General features: G+C 37.2%; 1 protein-coding gene across 6 annotated transcripts in view; it reads left to right on the top strand.

Moving 5' to 3' along the window:
• BBS9 (Bardet-Biedl syndrome 9) overlaps positions 1–22,934 on the top strand; it is a 614,322-nt gene that overhangs the window by 430,965 nt on the left and 160,423 nt on the right. For 3 of the 6 annotated variants that reach the window (XR_013829929.1, XR_013829930.1, XR_013829932.1), the window contains 5 exons: positions 13,936–14,046; positions 14,258–14,407; positions 15,201–15,398; positions 19,192–19,256; positions 20,038–20,103. Coding sequence is in view for 1 of the 6 variants with exons in the window: in XM_079932453.1 (XP_079788579.1) it covers positions 13,936–14,046; positions 14,258–14,289 (143 nt within the window). In the remaining 5 variants the exon portion in view is untranslated. Of the gene's footprint in view, positions 1–13,935; positions 14,047–14,257; positions 14,664–15,187; positions 15,940–19,191; positions 19,257–20,037; positions 20,104–22,934 lie in introns of those variants that run through there. The other 3 variants (XR_013829928.1, XR_013829931.1, XM_079932453.1) reach the window with 3 other exon arrangements.

A 22,934-nucleotide genomic window follows, 5' to 3' on the forward strand; every position in this document is an offset into this window, starting at 1 on the left:
GAGGGGCTGCTTATTCTATCTTCAAAGGAAGCAGAGCTGGGGTTAGTCCAAGTTGTTTTACAATTGGAAGAGAGTCATCCTACCATAGTTTGGACAAAACCTGGCTTTTTATTGCCAAGAAAGTATAAGATGGAAATGGAGGTAAATGTGAATAATTCAAAGTAATGTTTAAACTTTGAGGATATTTTACCTTCTCTGGAATTAGAGATTTATGCTAGTCAAGAGTTAGGGAGGAATTTGAAATGTTTATGTTACCAGAGTGTAAAAAACATTGTCCAGTTGTTTATCTAATCTTTCATTGGGCTTGCTTTTAAAAACACGTTTAGATTTGAAGTAGCCTGGGAATAATAAACTGTTCCAGACCATAACTTGATGCCCCAGTGGAAATAAGATAGATCCTTTTTCATTTGTTTTGAGAAATTTCCCAAGCAGACAGATGTCTTTGTACCTTCCTTTGCAGTTCCTTCATCCACAAATGACTGTTATCAAGAAATAGAATTACAAGTGTTCTGTTACTTCTTTTTAACTTTAGCTCCTACAGAAATTACTACTGGGATCTTATTTCTTTTCTGGGCTGAACATTTTGTTGTTGTACCTACTCAGTCTCACAGATTCGCCATGTGTTATCATCCAGGAAGATTCATTTCTTAAAGATGTGTATTAATTAACACAAAGAACTTTTTGAGAAGCTTTTTTGATCCACAGAGCAACCACGTGTGCTGGGGCATAGGAATAGGAGGTACTATACTACATTCTGCTGTAATTATTTTCCAACCTCCCAGTGGAAAATGTAGATAATATTATGTAAAAAATAGAATGAATTTTGGTTTCCATTTCTTCTTACTAATCCCTTAGCCTAAATTCATTCACTCAAGGCAACCAGTAATTATTGTGTGCCTACTGTGTGCCAGGAACTATTCCAGGGCTTGGGATACAGCAACAAACAAAATAGCCCAAGATCCCCGAAATTTTGGAACCCTCATTCTAGCGGGGGAGACGATAAAAATAGCATGATAAAGAAGTAAACTATGTAGTATGTTAGAAAATAACAAGTGTTAGTGTTAAAAGGTGGTAAGTACTATGGAAAAAGAAATGTCAGAAAAGAGGCAGTTACAAGATTATAATTTTAAATTGGGTTGAGGGTAGGCTTTGTTGAGAAGGCAACTTTTGAACAAAGACTTAAAGAAGTGAGGGATTTATCCATGCAGAGATCAGAGAGGTGTGTCCCAGGTAAGGAGAATGAGCCTGGCATGTTCCAAGGACATCGAAGAGGCCAATAGTGAGGCCAGTAGTGAGTGGTAGGAGATGAGGTCAGAGGGGTGAGATCATGTACAGCCTTTTGGCTGACTTTTGCTTTTTTCTGGGTGAAGTGGGGAGGACCATTTTGAAGAAAGGAATATCATCTTACATTTTAAAAGGATCCCTGCCTGCTATTGTGCATAGACTGTGGGGGTGGGGGTGGTCAAAGGTAGAGGTGGGCAGTCAGTTTGAAGGTTACTCAGGTAAGTAATTTGGCAATAGTTCAGGTAAGAGATGATGGTGGATTGCACCAAAGTGGTAGTAGTGCTGAAGGTGATGACAAGTGATCTGATTCTGGATACATTTTAAATGTAAAGACAACAGAATTCCTAACAGAGTGGCCGTGTTGTGTGAAAGGAAGAAGAGAATCCAGGACAACCCCAAGAGTTTTGGCTTGAACCACAGGAAGGATGAAGTTGAGAGGAGAAAGGCTGTGGGGTGGAACAGGTTTGTGGGGGAGATCAGGAGTACAGTTTGGGATATGTTGAGTTTGAGATGCTATAAGATGTCCAAGTGGAGATATTGACTAAGTAGTTGGATATACAAGTCTGAAGTTCAGGAGAGAAATCTGGGATGGAGTTATAAAATTAGGAGTTGTCAGCACGAAAGTGTTATTTAAAGCCATGAGACTGGATAAGGTCACCAAAGGAGTGATTTTAGAAAAGAGATGAGAATCAAAGACCGAGTGCTGGGAGAGTCAGAATTTTAGGAGTTTGGGAGAAGAGGGGGAACCAGCAGAGGATGCTGAGAAGGAGCATACAGTGAGGTAAGAGGAAAATCAGTAGAATGTGGCATCCTGGAAGTCAGGTGAAGAAAGAGTTTTAAAAGGTGGTGGAATGATCAGCTGTGTCAAATGCTAATGGGTCAAGTAAGTTGAGGGCTGAAAACTATAGATTTAGCAACGTGGAGGTCACTAGTGATCTTGAATAAAGCAACTATTTGTGGAGTGGTAGAGGCCAGGTCTAGACTGGGATGGTTGTACAAGAGAAAGGAAGAGAATTAAAAGTAGCAAATACAGACAATTCTTCGGAGAAGTTTTGCTGCCAAGAGGAGTAAAGAAATGGAAGAAGATGCAGGAAGGGGGGGGTCAAGAGGCAGTAGATTATTCCTGATTTGATGTTTATTGTTGTCCTTTATTATTTATCTAGACCCCAGTCCTTGTTCTTTATCAAGCTGTTATTTCCTACTGGCTACTGTTTTTTTTTTTTTTTTTTTTTTTTTGCTAGGCCAGACAACCAGTTAAGGTTTTCCTTGACTAGCTAACACGACAGTTTGTATTCCTGGAGGTCAGGCAGCTGTAGCTGCTGCTCTCTGCCTTCTGAAAATTCACCACCCTCCTTTCCTTCAGCTTACATGAGAACCTCAGGCTTAGGTGTGGGAATTTTGGCAATATAAGGCAAAGATGATGAGAATAATAGTAATACTTATTATTATAACACTGAATGTATCACTTACTATGAACCAGGCATTATTTGAAGTGTTCATATAAATTAACTCATTTAATCTTTACAATTATCCTATGAGCTAGGTACAGTTATCATCTACATTTCACAAATAAGGAAACTGAGGCAGAGAAAGATCAAGTAACCAGTTAAAAGAAAAAAAAGTAATGGTGGGGCTGGGATTAAAATTCTAACAGTCTGGCTCCAGAGTCCATGCTCTTGAAGCACCTGGAGAATTTTAAGAGCAAGATGTTAGCTAGAGAGATTTCATTTTACATAATATGAGAATTTTCTAGAGTTGATGGGCTAAGATTTTGAGAAACAAGATAGAATACAGGAGGTGATGGGGCATTTCCCCAGATTTACTAGCCTGTACATTAGTGGACTGTCACCAGTGCATAATATTGGAATGATGTGGTAGAGCATTCTTCAAAGATAACTTTTGTAAAGACTGTATTTCCTATGTATTTGCTCAAATTTCATGAATTCCTTTCCAAATCAACAAGTATATATTAAGCATCCACTCTTTGCATGAAAAAGAAAAAAAATTAACTATTTTCCTCTATCTGTTTATTTTCCTTTGCGAAGCTTATTTGTTTATCATGCAGGCTATAGAACAATCTGGAAATTAAAATAAAAAGGACTGTATATGTGAATATAACACTATACTGTTTTTTTAAGGATTCTTAAAATTTCTTTAGCTTTAGAGATGAAGTATGAACTAAATGACCCTTTGTTAAGTGTTAGTTCTTAGAGCACTGGCAGGCAATTGCCACTGAATCCTTCATTAATAATCCCTTCCTTTTCCAGAAGGACTTGCCAGCACCCATAAAGTATTCACTAGGAGAATTAAAATCATATAAAAATAATTGGTGTTTGCTTCCTTCAAGGCATACATTTAAATACATTGCTTTATTCCTCCGCTCCTTGGCTGCCTCCGATGTTTAGTAACACTAGGTCAGCAGACTTCCTCTTTTAAGGTTCATCTGCTGGCCATTTCAATTTCCCATGAGAAAGCAAACCTACCACTGTTTTACCCTTTTATCTTAATGTTTCATCCATTTATGTCATATTATCTTGTGGGTTTGTGTTTCTCAGTAGTAATGGCACTGCTGGTAAATAGAAAACAATGAATGTGATTATGCACCCCTGATCATCATCATCATCATTTGAGCCCTTTTAAAATTCCTGTTTTGATCTCAGAATAGTGATTATCTAGGATAGTAGATTATCAGTGATTTCATCCTATAAAGGATGTGTGCACTGTTTTTCAAGTGAATTATTTTGATGCCTGGTTGACAATTTTGGCTTTGACCACTGGGTCCAGCTAGAAACATTCCACCACTGGTCTGCCTACCCCATCTTCTGGGTTTACCTGAGCACTTTTTACAGCATCAAATATAAATTCATGCCGTGCTCATGGCTTGTAGTTTCATGTGTAATTGGCTGTAACGTAATGACTAACGTATGTTGGAGGTTAGTACTGAAAAATAATAGCCCAACATTTATTGGGGGCGTACTCTGTGCCAGGCTCTGTGATAACTGTATTACAAGCACTGACCAATTTAATCTTCATCTCTCATAAAGTAAAATGCTATATTTTCTGAATTTAGAAAAAAAGGAAACTAAGTCCCAGACTTATGTGACTTTGCTCTAGACACAATGATACTTGCCATGTCCCATTTTGGATGTCCCTTTCCACTATCAATGGGCTGGTTATCATCTTGTGTACATTTCCCTTTTTGCAAAATATGACATTGTTTAATGGACTATTGTAGAAATATATCATTAGATAACAGAGTTGTTTAGGAATGAGTCCTGAGTGCTTGTTCAGTTTCCTCATTTGTGAACGAATATGATGAAACAGGTGCTCTCCAGAGACGTTGTGTTCTTCACTCTTTTCCCTCAACCTGTGTATAACTGAAGTGACCCAGCTGAACTCTCAGTTTCAAAATCACCACCTAAACTCTGTCATTATTAAAAACAACACAGTTTGGTCAAGATTATGGCTTTTAATTGGGTTGTGGAAAGAAACTCAAGTTGAAGAAATGTTGCCAGGATCACTGAGGAATTAATAACCACTTGATGCAAGAGGGAAGCTGTGAAGAACACTGGCTCTCTTATTATGTGGTGTCCAGGCAAAGTAGAGTTATGTTCTTACTCTTTCATTTTTTTAGTAATTATAATTGCAGAACTATTGGCTTCCTTTCCTTCTCAACTGTAGCTATAATGTTTTATTTGTGCGTGTATACTTTTGAGAGAGAGTTGGTCTCTGAAGAGGGAGTTAGGAAAGTATTTGAAATGGAAATGTCTTAAAATTATGTGTCTTTCCAGTTGTACATTGGATTGCCTTAGGATTTAGAAACAAAATGGAAATTAAATACCACAATCACCTTCTTTCTGAACAAGAAAGTGCTATACTTATCAGTATAGAAAAGATCTAGTTGAAAGACAACAGATCTTGCATTTCCTTGGAGAGTGCTCTAGACATTGATCAACTGGCAAGAAAAAGCAAATATTAACTTTCTCTTCTTCCTCACCTTCTCACCATGGCTGGGTAATACTTTTGTATTCCTGTTTGGAGGATTTAATGGCCTTGTTAACATGTGGGAAAACATTGTGATTGGAGACTTTAACAAAATAGTGAGTAGTTTTATTTTTTTTTAACTTCCACGTTTATGTTTTTACTGGTGTGTGTCTTTCCAAGTACTCCAGGTTAAGAACTAGATGTGTTAGAAAAACAGATGTAATGCAAATAAATGGGAGAGTTCTCATCTCCTTCAGTGAAGAAATCTCCGAGTTCCTGAGCAGTAACTTTATGGGACCTTCTCTCTGTATCAGAAAAAATTGTGCTTACCCCACTTCTTTCCCCTGAGTTCTGTTGTATCATAACTGACTAATGAGCTATAGGACCAGACAATTCACCTACATATGGTAGGGGATCATAATGCACTAACATAGTATAGAGATCACTCTTACCAACAATTAATTGGGGAATTCACTTTATGAAGCCCTGTTTACGGACTGACATCTGGTGAACTTCTTAACCTGGATCTGTTCCAATCTTTAGGATTTATGGACTGTGCTTGCTTTTTTGTAAATAGGACTTTTTTCTGCTTGGTATATTCTGTTTACATAATTATCAATGGATGAAAATGGCTATGTTCCTGTATTTCTTAATCCTTTGTACTAAGTGGACCTAAATTCTAAGTGGTGGTCTAGCTAAAAGAATAGTTGGACACCTATCATTATTCAAGTTGTGGAAACATCTTAATGCCAGGAGGACCCTACCCTCTTAAATCCAGATTCTCTGACTGGAGCCCTTATACCCCAAGGGACTTAGTATTCAGTCTTTATGGGATTTTTAAAACTTGTTGAGACACATGCTAGACCTCTTAAAATATATCAGACTTCCTTTTATTCACAAACTTGGTCTCTGCTATGAGGTGTAAAATGGAAATATTTTCAAACATAGGTATATGTGCATAGTCCTGAACACATTTTAAGTTCTTACCGGGTGTGGGGGGGGGATCAAAGTTTATTATTAGGTAGTGGAAATGAAATCCCAAACATTCCACAGGCATCATGTTGGACACACATTACAGTGAACTTCACCTGCCTCTCACTGGTTCACCACTATTATCTCTGTTGCTAGTAGATGAGCTACTGTCTAGCAGTCAGCATGTCATCTGCAAATATAGGGAGAAAGAAAAGTTATCGAATGGATTTAAAAGAAACATAGAAAAACAAATATCATATGTTGGAACTGGAAACATAAGACTATATAGAAAGGCATTGTTTTCTTCTGGTTTCCTGAGTTTGAAACTGTAAAACTGTACCAGGTTAAGTGTGAGATGCCTCTACATTACAACAAAGTAAAGGGCAGAATGGAAGGGGAGATGAGAACGATATTGACGTATGATCTCCAGTTCCTCCTTCAGAGAAGCAGTGTCACCATATGATATCAACGTGATTTGCCATGCTGTGGTAAGAACTCATTCAATGATACATTACATTCTTGAGGGCTTTATTTCCAAGATGTGCTTTGACAAGGTCTGACTGTTGTATTTTCAACAATCTCCTATATATATATAGTTTTCTGGAGCATCTACTTAGTAAGCACCTTGGTAAACCCAATTTCACAGAAGTATTGGCTTTCTAAAATGGCCCATAAGCACAGAACAGAGTCATACACACACACACACACACACACACACACACACACACACACACACACACACACACACACACACACACACACACACACCATTAGTCAAAAAATTTCCAACAAGCATAGCTTTACCAATTATGGTGTGTTCTTAAGGAAATGTTAAGTCCAAGTACAAGATGGATTGGGCCCTTTGAAGTCCAGTGTGGAAGAAGAGAAGTCAGTGGAGAATTAACAGGGGAAGTGCAGCCCCACTCTTCCTCCAAGCCTTTTGCTGTTTCTCTCCATGGCAGCCCTTGCGTAAGTCTTTATCTGACACAATTTTTCCTAGCTATACCTCCTACTCTGCATTAAATTTTTCTAACTGCTATTGTATTTTTTATTCTTTAATATTTTATCATCTATACCTTCAGTAAGTCACCCCAAATATCATCTGTAGAAGTGTACACAGAAAAATGGAATATGTTGATAATTTATTCTCCCCTCCCCACTTATCCTTTTCATCCTCTATCTCCTTCTCTCTTTTACCCACCCCTCTTCCTTCCATTCTTGCATTTTGTCAAAAAATTTATAAATACTTGGTTAAAATTGCTACACAAACATACAGTAGGATTCTTGGCTCTCTATAGCTTACATTCTCCTTGGGCTAAAAAAATATATTTTAAGAAAACAGAAGAATGAAGAGAGTAGAGGAGAATTATCAGGAAAACTCTTATACATATCTTTAATGCCTATGTGTGGTTGTGTGTACACATTTACAGAGAGAGAGAGGGAGAGGGTGAGGGAGACTGAGAGAGAATAAAGAGTAAAACTATTTCAAATGAATATATTTTCGGAGAATTTTTTAACTACTCATAGTCTCTTAGGGAAACTTTTCATATTTAAGATAGTGAAATATTCTTTTCAAAGCACCCATTCGCCACACTTCACGTGAATTATAAACCTTTGAAATGAAATCTGAATGTTAACTTCAAAAACACTTTATCCATCAAGTAAATCTTGATTAAAAGAAAAATGTCACTGGTGTATATTTTTGAGGTTTCTGCTGTTTTAAATTCTTAGTGGCAATTCAAGCATGTGAACAGAAGATTCTTTGGCTGGCAAGTCAGAGCATGGTCTGTGGTCATTTGTGATTCTCAAAGTGTCTCCTTGTTTGATTGCTTTTAAATATATGAAGAAAAAAGAAGAAAAAAAATTTTTCCTCCCTGAAGGAATGGAACATTTGCACCCATACACTCAGTTGTTTGCAAAGGTCTCTGTTGCAAGAATATAAATCCGCAAAGTCCTAAAATATACCCAAAGAACAGCTTGCCAACCTTCTGGGTTTTCTGTATCACTGAAAGGAAGTACTGGTTAGGAAAGCCAACTCACAAGCAAATCCACTGAGATCTTGATGGGAAAAAAGGTATTCTTGAGAAAGCTCTAATGGTTTAGGAAGCAGGAGAATCAGGAATCGGCTCTAGGATATGAGGGACATCCGCTACCCTCTCTGAGCCTCTGTTTTGATGTCTCCTAAATGAAGGTGGTTGCACTAAAAGCTAAAGTTCTTTGATTCCACCGATACGGTGTGGAAAGTGTATCTATGCCAAGAAAATTCGTAGAAAACAGAGATGGTAAAATGTACTTTGTGCTGAGCACTGTGTTCACTGTACACGGTCTCACATAATCCTCACAATAGGCCTCATTAAAACTCTCTCTTTACAGTTGGGGCAACTGACAACCTGCCTGCGTCCAACAGCTAGACCCAGACTGACCCACTCCTGAGAACTTCACAGTCTAAGTCAAGCCTTGCTGTTGGCCTCCTTTGCCTTAAGAGGCCTCCCCATTCACTGCCCACCTGGGTTTCACTTTTGATAGAGGAAAAGAAGAACAACTGGAGACAATCCTAAAATTTGGGAAATTCTAAGAATTTATGAAAAGAAACTGTCTTAAAAATTTTCCCCCAATCTAGTCATGAGAAAAATATTAAGCAAATTCCAGGAGAAGGGCATTCTGCAATATGCTTGACCAATACTCCTCAAAACTTCAAGGCCATCAAAAGTAAGGAAGATCTGAGAAACTGTCACCACCAAGAAGAGCCAAAGGAGATGCAGCAACTAATGTCATGGGGTATTCTAGATGGGATCCCGAGACAGAAAAGGATGTTAGGTAAAAACTAAGGAAATCTGAATAGGCTATAGATTTTAACTACTAATAATGTATCAGCATTTGTTCATTGATCAAATGTACCATGCTAATGCAATATGTTAACAATAGGAGAAACTGTGTGGAGAATATATGGGAATTCTCTGTACCATTTACTAAATTTTTCTGTACATATAAAAATCTTCTAAAAATTAGTCTATTTTTTTTTTTAAAAAAAGCTTATCACTGCCCAAACAAAAAGAGCATTTGTAGCAGTAGGGCAAATAATATTCTTTTAAAGAACTGCTACTATTATTCCTCCTCCTCTTCCTCTTCCTTATTGCTATTGTTATAGTAATACTATGAGATGATCTGGCAGTGTTAAATGCCTCTAGGAACCTTTAGAATTAGGATGCAGTTGAAGAGTAGCTTTCTGTGAGCCTTGTATTAGGCCAGGCTTTGGCAAGCTACAGCCAATGGGCCAGATCTGACTGTTTTAGTAAATAAAGTTTTATTGGAACACAACTAATGCTCATTCATGTTTACATTTTGTCCTTGGCTGCTTTTGCACTACAATGGCAAAACTGAGCAGTTGCACCAGAGACCAGATGGCCCACAGAGCTTAAAAAATATGTACTATCTGGCCAGCCCCCGGTTTAGGTTACCTGAGTTACAAGGTAGATGGTGAGGCAGGTAAGCTGGGCCACCAGAATTCATCTGGGTTATAATCAAGTATCTATCAAATAGAACTCTGCAGATCAAGTAGCGTGAGTAAATAGAGTAGTCAGCTTCAGAGGTGGCCACATGTTTAAGGTGTCTGAACACTCTTTTTTTTGCTGCAGAGCTGTGTCTTTTGGCCCCATGGCTGTATCAGCTGTGTGAACCCTACCCCTTCAGACTTCCAACTTTAGGGACTTTCGTCTTGGCCTTTTCACTCTACTCTTCTTTTAGTGTTCCTAACTTTGACATGAGAGTAAATAGTCAGAACTTAATGTGTTTTTCAATGTGCCAAGCACTTACACATGCTCATCAATTTCTTCCTTATGAAGTAGGGCTGCCATAGTCTCTGTTTATAGTTAAGGAAACTGAGGCTCATTAAAGTGCAATAATTTGCTCAGGAAGGTCACTTGGCTCATAAATGCTGAGCCATGGTTTGAATCGAGGCTTTGTTAAATTCCCTACAAATAAGCCCGCATTCAGTGCTGGAGCTGGCTCACACTGGCTGGTCAGAACCAATCATTGAATTTTTAGGAATTCTGTGAGCCAGTTAACAAATTCAGCCGTTATTAAAAATTAAATTATGTAAACTTTACAACCAAGTAAGTTGTATTAAGAACAAAGATAATACACCTCAGAACCCTTCACTAGTTATTACTACATTTTACTATTCTCTATGCTCTAGATTATTTTTGTCTACGGAATCTGAATGGTGAAAGTGCTATCTCATGGTGTCCTCTTACACATCTCTGCCAAGCTCCACGTTTGGTGATGTCACGTTGGTTGCTTGAAACTGGCCATGATAGGAGTATTTATACCAAAGAAATGGGCAAACACTACAGATTAGGGCTTTACCTTTTTTCCTTGAAAGCCAGCTGGTTACATATTTTCCAGAATACCAGTGCTTACCCTGCATTCTGATTTTGATCTCTGGTATTCTAGACAGTTACATTTGTTTCTGCTTGGCCTCCTATCTTGACCTTTGAACCCTATAACTTTTATAGTTCATGCTATAGCAACCTACAGAGAGGACCTGAGCTTTTTTTTTTTTTAAGACTTATTTATTAATTTATTTTTGGCTGCGTTGGGTCTTAGTTGTGGCAAGCAGGATCTTTGTTGAGGCATGCGGGATTTTTCGTTGCGGAGTGTGGGCTCTTCATTGCGGCGTGCAGGCTTCTCTCTAGTTGTGGCTTGCGGGATTCCTCTTCTCTAGTTCTGGCGAGTAGGCTCCAGGGTGCGTGGGCTCTGTAGTTTCCAGCACACAGGCTCTCTAGTTGAGCCTCGAGAGCTCAGTAGTTCTGGCTGCAGGCTTAGTTGCCCCACGGCATGTGGGATCTTAGTTCCCTGACCAGGGATCGAACCCGCATCCCCTGCATTGGAGGGCAGATTCTTTACCACTGGACCACCAGGGAAGTCCCTGAGCTCTTTTTTATTGTTTTTGTTTGTTTGTTTTTCTGACAGTGGGTAGCATTTCCTTAGTGTAATTCCCTTGTTGATAAAATATGTTCCACCTGGTGAGGAAGAAGTTTCAACAATTTTATAATTTGCTTTTGAATGCAGAAACAGGTTTAAGGATAGCTTGTAATCCATAAAAAAAAAAAAAAAAAAACCCTAGAGTTGAATTATCTTTATAAATATAGGGTGATCTCCTATTGTTCAGAATTTTTGGTAAGATTTTCTACTTAAATAATTTTCTGGCTACATGAGGATTGTAGCCAGAAAAATTTTCTTAAAAAATGTTTAAATTTAAGTATAGTGGATTTACAGTGTTTCAGATATATAGCAAAATGATTCAGTTATACATATACATATATATTTATCTATTCTTTTTCAGATTCTTTTCCATTATAGGTTATTACAGGATATTGAATATAGTCCCCTGTGCTATACTTGTTGTTGTTTATCTATTTTATATATAGGAGGATTGCTATATATCTTGATGTTCTACTAATTTGCAAAGCAACAAATTTTTACAGCCAGGTTTAGTTAACACAAATGGTCATGCACATAATTTGATTGGTAACAATTCAGAGGAAGAGGGAGCATAGTGAAATGTCTCAAAAACATCCTCTTAAACATCACGGGTGTAATCTCCAATTTATAAACTGTCTTGTTCCAAATGCTATAGATACTGTTTGCAATTTGTGATGCATGCTTCATGCTTTCAAATTTCACCTGCAGGCGTTAGGGTTCCAGATTACTCCAGAAAAGTGTTTTAAGCATTTAATTGTAATAGGACTCTAAAATGAAGCCACCACTTATGACATTGTTCCTTATAAAAATGCCCCCAGAGTTCTGACTTGGGATCCCAGGTTCCTTAATGAAACTCCTTTTTACACGAGAGCACAGGGATAGAAGTGGATCTCCATAATTGTACCAGCAGTGGGCAAAGGAGAGCCTAGACATCCCATGTTGGTGGGGAGAGGGGGGCTGTTCTGTACATTATGCAAGGAGGGAGCTGCCAGACAGCTACTGGAGTAGAAGGGAGGTACATAAGTTGTGAGAAGCCCCTGCTGTTGCCAGAATGAGTTTACTGGCTATTTGAACGTCTGATAATTAGGAGTTGGCTGAATTATTATTTTTAACTATAATTCCATGTATCATATTAATGTAGACCATATCTTGAAATCAGTGCTGTTCAAAGTGTGAATAGAAGACTAGCATCTGTCTGCAAACTGTCTGTTACTTGAAACTGAGAATAAGCATTGAGAAACTTGTAGCAATTGACAGTGTGCTTTTTACAATGATTGAATCTAAAAGATAAGGGCCTATATATTGTTCATTTTATTTTTCTAGTAATTCCTTTTATTCATTTTTATTATACGTGACAAAAGTATTGGCTTAGATAGATTGGAAATTTTAAGGCTAGTCCTTTTGAGAAGCATTGCTACAGTGGGCTTCAGAAGGTCTCTGTTAGTTTGGAAATTTTATATTTTATTTCTCTCCTTTTACTGCTTACTCTGAAATTTTTGTTTGTTTTTACTTAAACAGATTAAAAATAAGCCTGGTTCTCCTTCTGGATGGGGCCCTAGCTATTTTAAGGTAAAGCAGGGCAAGTTCCATTGCATTGATGGATAATTCTTAACATTTCCTGTTTGGGAAACCTCTGAGACTACTACCTCTGATTCTTATTTTATGAGTGTGGAAATCCTTGTCTTTCAAGTTTCCCTCAACATCGATTTCTTTTTCAGAGCTGATCCAGAGGGATGGATGGTAAGGTGTACTTTCCTTCAGACCTGGGATCTTGACTTCACTCTCATTTGAGTGACGTGGTTTACACATCAGTGCTGCTGGTACTCTCTCTTTATAAACCCCTTCACACATAAAGCCAAACTTGAATATGGAGGCTTTGGACTCAGTGTATGAGAAGCCTCAGAAAAGGAAAAATCACACTTTATTTACAAGAAGAATGGCTTTGGGGAAAAATGTGTACGGTATACAGCATGTTAGTACATTTCCAGGAAATTAATCAAATTAGTCAAATCAAGTTACAGATGTAGTCAGGAAATTCTCAGCATGAGTTCTCCGTACAATATTTTGGTGGATAAAATCAAATGGCTTATACCTAATATTTTCAAAGCGCAGTGGTCCCAGCTTATCCTCAAGTCACCTTGGAATTGACTTGGAATTGAAAGCTTCCACAATGCATTCATGGCTTTGCTGTGAATTATGAAGTGTTTGTGTCTCTGCTGTAAGGTGTTGGGATTCAGGAATAGAATCAAATTCCTGAGAAATACCACCATAGTCACCAACTCAGAACACCAGTGGCCTTCCTCTTTCTTCAGGGAAGTTTTCTTTCCCTCACAGTCGATGTGCTTTGTTTCTTTTATAGTTTTTGATGCTCTGGTATTAAAGGGAATTTCTGCTGAGGTACCATTATAGTATGGATATCACATATGCTATAGATTTTGTCCTTTCTGACTTTAAAAGGGTTAAATTTTAAGACAACACCATCGCTGCTGTTGCTAAGTGCTCATCAGTATGTCTTTAAAGGCAATGACTCATTCCCAGCGTTTTCACCGTAAGAGAAACATTTAAGATTATTCTTTTTTGGCCTACTCCTGAAGATTGTTGTCTCTTTATTTATCATCTTCATGACTGGTACGTTCTTAAGCTGAGGTTGCCGTATGGAGAGGTAGATTTTTCTACACATTGCTTAAAATATTGTTTGTATTTTTCAACTAGGTGGCTGTGCTACGATCCCAGAATCAGACCTAGAAGAAAGATCAGTAGAGCAAGACTCCACTGAACTGTTTACCAACCACAAACACCTCATCGTGGAGACGCCCATAGCTGGTAAGAGAATGAGTGGCCTTCACAACTGGTATGTCAGGAAGAGCGAGACACTGGTCAGGTTTTGTCATACCAGAAAACATTTTGCAAAATTGCTTGTTTTCTAACTTATTCAGCCTTCCCCTTGGCATTGGGTGCAGCTGAATTTGATCATTTGTATATTCCTTTCAATATTCAGACCTTTTCTCTCTCTTGCTCTCTTTCATTTTTCCAGAAGTTTCACCCCTCCAAGGAGTTTCAGAATAGTTGAAGTAGAGTTGTCTGGTTGAGGGGAAGATGGCCTTCCCAAGGCTGATCATGTGTGGACCTCATGCCAAGCACAGATGAAGGTGCTTCATACAGCTCACCTGCCAGGAGATAATAGGTAGAGATGGGGATGGGGACTTTTAATTTTTCTAGGAGGACTTGTAATACTATGGGCAAGTCAGTTGAACTTGTCTTACCAGGAAAGGATGTTGCTGCTTTTTGGTCATCTGTATGCTTTCAGCCACAGTATATAGTGAGATGACATCTTTTGGGGGCAGACTTTGTAATGCAAAGACCCAGATCCTACTTGATACCCCAGTTTTTTCACAGAATTCTTATATATTAAATGTATCGAGTTTAATAAAAACATCTTATTGTCAAACAATATCTTGGATTTGATTTGTAATCAGAGGGTTATATAGTTGATTTCTTTATTTATTTAAAGTGAAGAAATTGAACGGAACTAAAAATGTTGCTTCTCCACGGTAAGACTTGAGTGTGGTTATTTTATAAATACAAGAAACTACTATTAGGCTAAAAGTGGGAAAAGGTGAGTATTTCTAGTATTGTATGAAAATGTTAAAATATTTTCAAGGAAGCTAGTACATTAACATCCTTTTTCATTACCCCAATGGGAGATACCTTTTAAAAATCCAGGTTATAGAAGGATTCACACTTTATTATAATTAAAAGGTAAGGTTTTCATATGTAAGAAATAGAGGAGATTTTGCCAGTTTCGGGTTAAAATTACAGTTGCAAGGCTGATTTATTTAAATAAAAATATGTCTGTGCCAGTTTTGGAATGCCTCAGTCAGTACAAAGGAGAAAGTGGCTCGCAGTTTTTCTATAAGTGAAATGTCAAAAAAATTGCAGAGGATGTATTATTTATTATTTATAGCATTCTTTTTTAGGAGATGCAGCAGAAGATTAAATAGTTTTCATTGTCAAGTATGGGAGTGGACACCTTCTAGCCTTTGGGCCAGAATCAACCATTAGGTTAATGTTACCCAGCCTGTGGGGACCAGTAAAAGATGTCTTGGCTCTGTGTATGCCTAAAGATGCAAAACCACAACACTTCTGATCATCTTTAACAGCTTCATTGAAGAAAGGTTAGAAGAGAAGTATATTCCTTCTTTAAAGAGTGTTTCTGAGTTGTGTCTTTTTTCCTTTTTTTTCTTTTTGATATTTGGTTCCCAGGGATATTTTGTCCATGGAGTGCATGTGTCCATGTGCTCATCTCTGTTCTCCTTTCTTTCTCTTTTTTTTGGAGTCATGTCCTGTTTGTCATGTCCTGTCTGCCTTTCTTTAACTCAATTTCTTTTTCTGTCTTGTTTCTATGTTCATCAGCCTTGATCAGTCTTTCCCTTCCTCTATTCCCCCCAATTCTTTCCCTTCACTTTTTGATTCTCTCCCTTTATTTCCTGTGATATGTTTTATGAAGCATATCATTTGATTTGTAAAGGTTACTTTAAATGTGCATGAGTACAGTGATTTCTATCTTTTTCAAATCTCTCCTCCATTGTTTCCTTTTTTTAATGGCCTCCACAATTTCTCTCTTCCATGAGGGAGTGTTTACCAATGTAAACTCAAAAGGCTTCCTATCTCTGATTTGGGAGTTTAAGGTGACTTTTGCTGCTACAATTACATCTTATACTGAGAGTTTTTAATGTTAAGAAGTATATTTGCAAGAAGTTTTCCTAGAAATCATTATCAGTATCTTAAGCCTGTTAGCAAAATTACTTGACCAAATAATTTTAATTTTTTATTTGGATCATTTGAATACAGAACTCTGTATGCATACATCATACATATAAATATTTTAGAATGTTTCTAATTTATTACCATTTGCACTTTACTAGCTGCCAAAAGGAAAGAAGTTACTAATTAAACTTTTTAAAATTGCAATATAGTTAATTTACAATACTTTGTTAGTTTCAGGTGTACAGCATAGTGATTCAGGGTTTTTTTGCAAATTAATTCCATTATAGGTTATTACAAGGTATTGGGTATAATTCCCTGTGCTATACAGTAAATCCTTTTTGCTTATCTATTTTATGTATAGTAGCTTGTATATGTTAATCCCATATTCCTAGTTTGTTACCTGCTCCCGTTCGGTAAGTTTGTTTTCTATGTCTGTGAGTCTGTTTCTGTTTTATATATAGATTCATCGGTATTATTTTTTAGATTCCATATATAAGTGATGTCATATAGTATTTGTTTTTCTCTGACTTATTTCACTAAGGATTATATTCTCTAGGTCCATCCTTAATTAACCTTTTAAACATTATCAAATTTAAAATATAAGTTCTAAAATGATAAAAATGATTTGATTAATGACATAAATTTAACTTTGTTAAAGAATTTCCTGAATTTAAGTTGTACATATCTTCTACTCCTGATTTTAGCTTCATGATTTAAAAACACAAAAACTGTTTAAAGTGTTTCTACTAGCAAAAAAATAATGAAGCCAAGAATTATGTTATCTTTTAGAATGGCTGTTTAAAAATCAAGACCCAAATAATTCTTAACTATTCCTATTATTTTGAGACCAATATTTCAGTCTTTAATAACGATTGTCCATTATGTCTTGTGTGTGTGTGTGTGTGTACATAATCTTGGAGTAACTCACAAATCTGGAAGAAGGAAGATGATCCAGGTTTCTGATTAGCCCAATGGTTTCATTATTACCCAATATATCAGAATAGGTACTAATAAAATAGCAAACATTTATTAAATTCTTACTATGTGCTGGTACTTTGTATGCATGATTTCGTTCACTCCTCATGACATTACTGTGATGTAGAGAATGTTATTATCTCTATTTTACAAATGAGAGTACTGAGATTTACAAAGTCTAAATAATTTGTCCAGTATCCCACAGTTAATATGTAGCAGAACTGGGATTTTAATCCAGGCTAATTCCAAAAGCCCAAATACACACCCAAATGTATAGATTATTGGTAAGATTTACATTTTAAAACCAAGGGCTTATAGTCCAAGATAGCTACATTTCTTTGATTTCTAGTGTGTTTGCACATTTAAAAAATTTACTTTTCTTTGCCATTTGTATTTCTGCTTTGCTGAATTCCCTGTTCCTATTCTTCTTTTCCATTTTTTTGGTGGTGGTGATAATTATCTCCTTATTGACTTATAATAGCCTTTTATGTGGAAATGATTTTAATCTTTGGTTGACTGAGTATGATATAAACATTGTTCTCAATTTTTCACTTGTCTTTTAATTTTGTTTCTGAGTGTGTTTTTTTTTTTAATAGGAAATTTCTAAATTTTAAGTAGCCAAATCTATTAACCCCTTTCTTTATAGTTTCTGCTTTTGGTGTCCAACCTGGGTGGTCTGTCTAATGCCCTTTCCTGTTTCTTCTCTGTGCCAGTCTGTGGTTGTGCTCAGGCTGTTGTGTTCTGTGCTATGACAGCTTCAGTCATATCCTCTACTCTGGTGCACTGGGTTCTGTGAGCCACAGAGCTATGTTCTCTTCTGCTTTCATATCTCAAAGAGCTTTACACGAAATGTCTCCTAGGTTTTACCCAGTTTCTTCCTTCCGCCTGTGGAGAATGACCCAAGTGATAGACACTCCACAGCTTTCAAAATACCACTCCCCTCTGATCTTTGCCCCTCCTCCACCATGGGCTCTCCTTTAGGATGACTGGCATTCCGAAAGTTTCCTTAGCACTCTTATAAATAGCCTTGCCCACACCATACCCACACCATGCCCTCCAGACATGGCCAGATGTGTCCCCATCCCATGTGAACACAGGGTGGGCTCAGGTTGGGCATGTGGGGCCCATTTATATCTATGTGTACAGATGTAAGAGAGGTGAGTCAGTGATAAAGTTCTGTACCTCAATCCCCCAGTTCTCTAAGCTGTTTGGTTCCCCAGTGTCTCAAGGGACTGGCTTGGTATTTCCACAGGTCAGGTACACCTGGAGCGCAAGGGTTCCCTCAAGTTGAGGAACATCAGATTGTGTTATGAATGGCTTTTCTAAAATTCCATTAATTAGAAAAAATATTCTCTGGCCTAAAAGTTGCTAAACCAAGAGACCTCTGTGTTTTCTTAAAATATCTGTCTCTGAGTAGTTGGTAGTCTGTGTCACAATGTACACAATTCCCTATCACATAAAAATGCAGGTAAAGACGAGCGAAAGAATCAAAACAAAATATATGTGAGGAGTGTTTAACCCCCTAAAAAGCATTGTATAAGCACAGGATTGTCAGTGGTCACCTGCCACAGCAGCAATGTCCTCTTTGTGTGCCAACAGTGTCGTCCGTGGCCTTCTGTTCAGATATTAAGGGTGTGTCCATAATAGTCAGGGAGCCTGTGAGGGGGAGGGTTGATGGAAGAGAGACTCAAGCTGGTGGTTTTCAGCCATGGTTGCACATTAGGATCTCTCATTTTCTTCTTTTCGCTGATCTATATTTTCAGTGTTTTGTTAATGAATATTTATTGCTCTTGTAATAAGAGAACAGATCCCATCTTAGAATGTATCAGTTTTAGTGATATAACTAATAATTAGAAACGTACTCTTGCTGATTAGCGTTTTCTATATTAACAGCATGAGTTTCAGAGAATAATCTACTTGGACAGTGAGCTCTAGTAGTTCAGAAAAGTCCAGAGTGTAATGTATTTTCATCAAAATAGCATGATTATTATAATTTATAGCAGTAATATGAACATGTAATTGTATTGAAAATTACAGTTTCTCTTCATGTCCTTAACATCATCTGATGCAAAAAAGCAAATGTGTCAATTAAATATGAAAATAATATTAAGAGGATTCTGAAGGAGCAACACAAGGCTGTTTAGATTATAACAGATGTTGCCTTTTCTATAGTCTTTCTGTGTATGTAGCATTGAATTAGCTGGTGTTATTTTTCTATTTTTGTAGGTAAATTATGGAAGCTATGTGGACATCGCATGTGTTAAGAGTTTTGTTACTTTGGACTTCAAAAGGTATAACTTACAGTACAGCAATATTGCCAAAGCCTAATTAGAGTAAGATGCCTGTTAGAGTGATCATGTCCCCCAGTGCCTAATCTCTGGGTTGGAGAGAGGTTCTCTGTTCAGGCTGATGTGGAAAAAATCTTGCAAAACCACTAATTCTCAGGCTCGCCATCGTTTCATTTTAATTATATTCAACCTAGATCCCAACCCTTCCTTCAGGGCTTGGTCTGAATAAATTATCTCCTCACCCGGATGCCGAGAGCCACATTTGAGGCCCTCTAGGGACAAGTGGGCAGGTCATTGTGCATCACAGCTTTTAGTCCCATTTGCTGGCTCCTTATTATATTCTTCTCCTTTTTTGTCTTTTTATTTCGCTCCACTTTTAAATGTATTCTCTTTTGTTGTATTGACAGGACCTTGTAAGCCCCTTAAATCACTTCTGTAATGGGGCGGGGGGTGGTGAATAAATCAATATTGGCACCTCTCAGGACTTTCCTAACCGCCATTGCTGGCAGTCACATTTCCCTCACGAGAACATTGTGAACTCCATGCCTCTCTAACGACCTCTCTCACTTACTGTATTTCACAAGTTAGATTTTCCTTTCCTGCTAGAATAGATGTGCACATTCCTTGGACACAGCAGTTCTTGGATTCTTTCTACTGTTTAGTAAATATTTGTTGTATCAATAAATCAACTAACCTAAAAGCAGTCAGCAAGCCATAGACAAATGGAGCAATCAATGATTTAGAATACTGGCTGTGATCTTACTTTCCAAATTTATTTTTACAGATTGTGCTAAGAAGAGGCTGATATGACTCTCCAACAGTATTTACTTAAAGTTGGCTTTAAAGAGAGGTATGATTCTGAAAAATTTAATAGCTCAGGACATTTTTTTCTATGAGTGCTTAGGTGACATTGGTTTGAACACAGGGTTCAGGTTTTGTGAATGTTTGAAGCTTATACAATTTTGGAGCACTTTTAAAGAAAAAGAATAAAAAATTTTAGTACAACATTAGGTATAAAAGTGTATATTTAGTTAGAGTCAAGAAAGCATAGCAACATATTACATGTTTGCAAAAAATCAATAATTGCCACAAATGTCACAAAATCCATAAAAATAACATATTTATACCGTTGACTGCTTGATAGTGCTTTAATACTTCTGCATATTTTTGACTGCACATTCTTTATTCGCCTCTTTCCTTAACAACAATTTTATAATTTCATTTTCTGTAGAATGAATTGAAAGATAATTCAATTTTCCTCTGGCATTATTGAGCAAATATTTTTAGAAAGTTACTAATAGTTTGCAAGAGTTTCTTTCTGCTTTACAACTTATTATTAGTAATGTGTTAGTTTTTAGGATTGTTATCTTATTTAGGGAAACCTTAATCTTCTTTCATATCTGCAGTGTAAGATTTCAGAGCATTTCAAATTTTATTGTTCAGTGTTAAATTTTATTATTTCTTTTGACTTTTTATTTTTAGTGGTTTCAGAGACAGCAATTTTTTAAAAAATTATTTATTTATTTATTTTTGGCTGCATTGGGTCTTCATTGCTGTGCATGGGCTTTCTCCAGTTGTGGTGAGGGGGGCTACTCTTCATTATGGTGCACGGGCTTCTCATTGTGATGACTGCTCTTGTTGTGGAGCACAGGCTCTAGGCGTGGGGGCTTCTGTAGTTGCAGCATGCAGGCTCAGTAGTTATGACGCACAGGCTTAGTTGCTCTGTGCCATGTGGGATTTTCCTCGACCAGGGATCGAACCCGTGTCTCCTGCTTTGGAGGGCAGATTCTTAACCACTGTTCCACCAGGGAAGTCCAGTGATAAATTTTAAATAGCCGTGGAATTGACAACTGTCATTAGCCAGTTAGTCATCAGTGTCCTCATTGAAGTTATCTTCATCACCATCAGTATTTTTTGTGAAAGCAGGAAGATATTTAAATATTTTTCTAGTGTCTTCATATGATTCACTCTTCTTCATTAGCTAGATTATTAAGCGCTCCAGGAGCCTATTTAATTACCTCTATTTGAAATTTATCATCTCGTCATAATGAACTAATCTTGGTTGACTTTAAAGTGTTTTTGTTATGATTTTCTTGTTGATAGCAGAATAAGCTTTTTGATTTTATATGGGAGTTACATGGCAAAGAATGTTATTGTATATGATAGGTTTGTAATTGTGTACTTTGAAGTATCAAATATTCCTGAATGGCAAGAACTTCCACTTTGACTTGGTGTCTGTGAAACTGGAATCTTTCCCTTACACTTTTAGATGTCTGATATTCAGAACATCAGATTTCGTATGTTTCAAACTGTGTATTATCTCCATCACACTTACACTTTCAGTACCGGGCACCACAGAACATGCTCGTCTAGCGCTACATCTTTTTGCTCTGCGCCTTCCTCTCATGACACTGGGTGAGGAGGAGCAGTGGGTGGTAGCGAAATTCCTGGAATCTATTCCTCAGCAGAACAGCTAGTGAGATTTTAGCCATATTCAGAGTTGACTGCAAGCCACATAAATATTACGTCCCCAATTCGCTATCAAATTTAAGAAGGCCACATCCCCTTTATTGGCTCCAGGATCATCCGATTAGTTAGAGTGAAGAGGTTTAAAGTGCTATTAACTTAAATTCTGTTTAACTGGCCATGGTAATCAATACTTGTTCCATCTGGTACCAGTTCCAGAGAGAAAAGTTCATGGCATCACCTGTAAACTCTCATTTCTTTGTGCCAGACATCCCAAGAACATTAAGATCATCTGAATATGGGGAACAGTTGGTACCAAACCCCTTTATGTAAACAAAAAATCTAGAAACTTTGTCTTCTAACTTAGGACAGAATACTAATTAAGCCCAGACTCCATTCACTTGCCATTTAGTGAAGTTTAGTTCTGTAATATTCCTTGAATCCTTTAATGTTATCTTCCTGCATTTAGGTGAACTGTTGTCTTATTTATTTGAGGATGAAAATTAGGAAATCTCTTTAGGTCTCTAGTCATAAGTAAGGAAACTGAATCTTTTATTTTACTAACTCTTTTGGGATAAAATTAAGTAGTTACTCATTCCTTGGAGAAAAAGATGGTGTGTAATCCTCATCTTTCACACTTAGCAGCTCACAAAAATGAAAAAAAGCAACTAACAAGTAATTCTGAAAGAAAACATTAAAAATTTCCCAGATTTTAATCACACATGAAATAGATAAGGACGAGAGGTGGGATGTATTTCAACTTTTCCTAAAACACACACACACACACACACACACACCATACCAGACATACTTTACATTCTCTACTTCTAAAACCAGTGCCTTCTGGACCTAGTCCTCCCTCTCCACCCGAGTAGCAGTGGTATATTTTTCCTCAGGCTGGCCAACAATTTCATCACCTCCCCTGATTTGGCTGCCTTTGTCCTTGATTTGAGTCCCTCTCATCATTTGTGTATATAATTGATTCCTCCAGTGGTATTGGCTCGTGTCATCTCTGCCTTATCTTTGGTCGTGTAGTCTGTTGTGCTGGATCCACTGGACATACACATGCAAAAAAAAAAAAAAAAAAAGAATCTAGAAACCGACCTTATACCTCACAAAAATTAACTCAGAGTGGACCATAGATGTAAATGTGAAATACAGAACTATAAAATTCCTGGAAGATAACATAGGAGAAAATCTAGATAACTTTATGTA

This window comes from Stenella coeruleoalba (genome assembly GCF_951394435.1).
Source record: "Stenella coeruleoalba genome assembly, chromosome: 9".
Taxonomy (NCBI): Eukaryota; Metazoa; Chordata; class Mammalia; order Artiodactyla; family Delphinidae; genus Stenella; species Stenella coeruleoalba.